The sequence below is a fragment of the Rhagoletis zephyria genome, unplaced genomic scaffold, assembly GCF_001687245.7.
Source record: "Rhagoletis zephyria isolate East Lansing unplaced genomic scaffold, Rhagoletis_zephyria_1.1 Rzeph_scaffold_60425, whole genome shotgun sequence".
In the NCBI taxonomy this organism is placed as follows: Eukaryota; Metazoa; Arthropoda; class Insecta; order Diptera; family Tephritidae; genus Rhagoletis; species Rhagoletis zephyria.
Genome location: NW_016217476.1, coordinates 1 through 1617, shown reverse-complemented (window position 1 = coordinate 1617; position 1617 = coordinate 1). Strand labels below are relative to the sequence as shown.

General features: G+C 56.2%; 1 protein-coding gene across 1 annotated transcript; it reads right to left on the bottom strand.

Moving 5' to 3' along the window:
• Positions 1-28: 28 nt before the first annotated feature.
• On the bottom strand, positions 29-862 carry LOC108356520 (fatty acid hydroxylase domain-containing protein 2-like; the record flags this gene model as incomplete). The annotated part of the gene is made up of 2 exons (XM_017607626.1): positions 587-862; positions 29-507 (listed from the first exon to the last, which is right to left on the bottom strand). Coding segments are annotated over exons 1-2 (755 nt in total), but the record flags the coding sequence as incomplete, so codon positions are not given.
• Between the last annotated feature and the right edge of the window lie 755 nt (positions 863-1617).

Genomic DNA, 1617 nt, shown 5'->3' with positions numbered 1-1617 from the left:
AAAACTCAGTCACAACCAGGACACTCACTTGAGGTGGTGGTAGTCGTGAAACTCCGGCGAGGGCATCATCGGAAAGTGATAGCCAGAGTGGTCGTTCAGCGTGACAAAGTGCACCAGCATCAGCCAGAGGCTGATGGTGCACCGGTGGCTGCCCATCACCAGCGGCCCCAGCAGCACCGGCACCAGATTGGCCAGCAGGTGCTCCGCCGGGTGGCAGTAGATGGCGGAGATGGCGATGGGCGCCTGCCAGTAGTGGTGCACCTTGTGCACGTACCGGTAGAGGCGGCCCCGGTGCAGCAGCCGGTGCAGGTAGTAGAAGCTAGTTTCTTGGACTAGAACATACACCAGCAGGTGGCTGAGCATGGTGGCCACCGGTGGGACGCGGGGGCTCTCATCGAGGCCCCGCCACACGAGCAGAAAGTGGTAGGCGACGGTGGTCAGCAGCTGGACGGTAAGCTGGTTGAGCAGCGCCAGCTTGGCGGTGTGCAGCACCTCGGCGAAGGTCACCTAAAATCGGATTCGAAATGGACAAAATTAGTTACATTGTTTGTGGAGAGAAAGGCAAAATCGAAACAGTGCTCCTTACCTCCTTGTCCTGCGTCTTGTACTGGTAGAGGGCCGCCGGCCAGTGGGTGAGATCGAGGACGGTGTAGAGGGCGCCCAGCACCCAGAAGACGGTCATGGTGATGATCATGCCACCGGCAATGTCCGCCACCAGGTAGTCGCGGCCGAAGAGGCCAAAGTACCAGTCGTAGGCGGCCTGCACGTGGCCGTGAACGTAGCCACCCGCCTGGTTGACCAGCGCAAAGACGCTGGCCAGGTTGTGCAGGTGGTCGATCATGCCGGCCGTGTCGCTGCTCATTTAGTTGTCAGAGAGAAGAAAAAGGCTGCTTCCAAAAATTCGAGGTGAGTTGAAGGCCAAGTGGTGTGTGTGTGGAAGGTGAGCGATTGTCATAAAAGTAGAACAGTCTGCAGAAGGAAAGGAAAAAGGTAAAAAGGTGTGAAAAAGAGGGCGGCAAAAAGTGGCATTCGGTGATGTTGTTGATGCGGTGACGGCTTCGACGTCTGCTGCTGCTGCTGCTGCCCACGCACTCGTCAGTGTCAGAGACTGAGGGTACGAGAGCGGTACANAGCGATTGTCATAAAAGTAGAACAGTCTGCAGAAGGAAAGGAAAAAGGTAAAAAGGTGTGAAAAAGAGGGCGGCAAAAAGTGGCATTCGGTGATGTTGTTGATGCGGTGACGGCTTCGACGTCTGCTGCTGCTGCTGCTGCCCACGCACTCGTCAGTGTCAGAGACTGAGGGTACGAGAGCGGTACAACAAAACAGTGGTCGATCCTTTCGCGGACAACGACAGCGTGCGAAAGCGAAAGCGAAAGCGACCGACCGACTGCTCGAGCCGAGTGAGCTTAGCCAGAACCGAACAGAACAGACACACTTTACGTCAGCAGCAGCCGCCGCCGAAAAAGAAAAAGAAGAAAAAGGGGGCAATTTTTGCTGTTTTCGGTGGTGAGCAGCTCTGAAGCTGCTGCAGCAGCAGCAGCAGCTGTACAGAGCTGAAATTGAGCCGAGCAGCAAAGAATCGAATCGAGGCGCTGTGTTTGTGCCCCACTGACTCA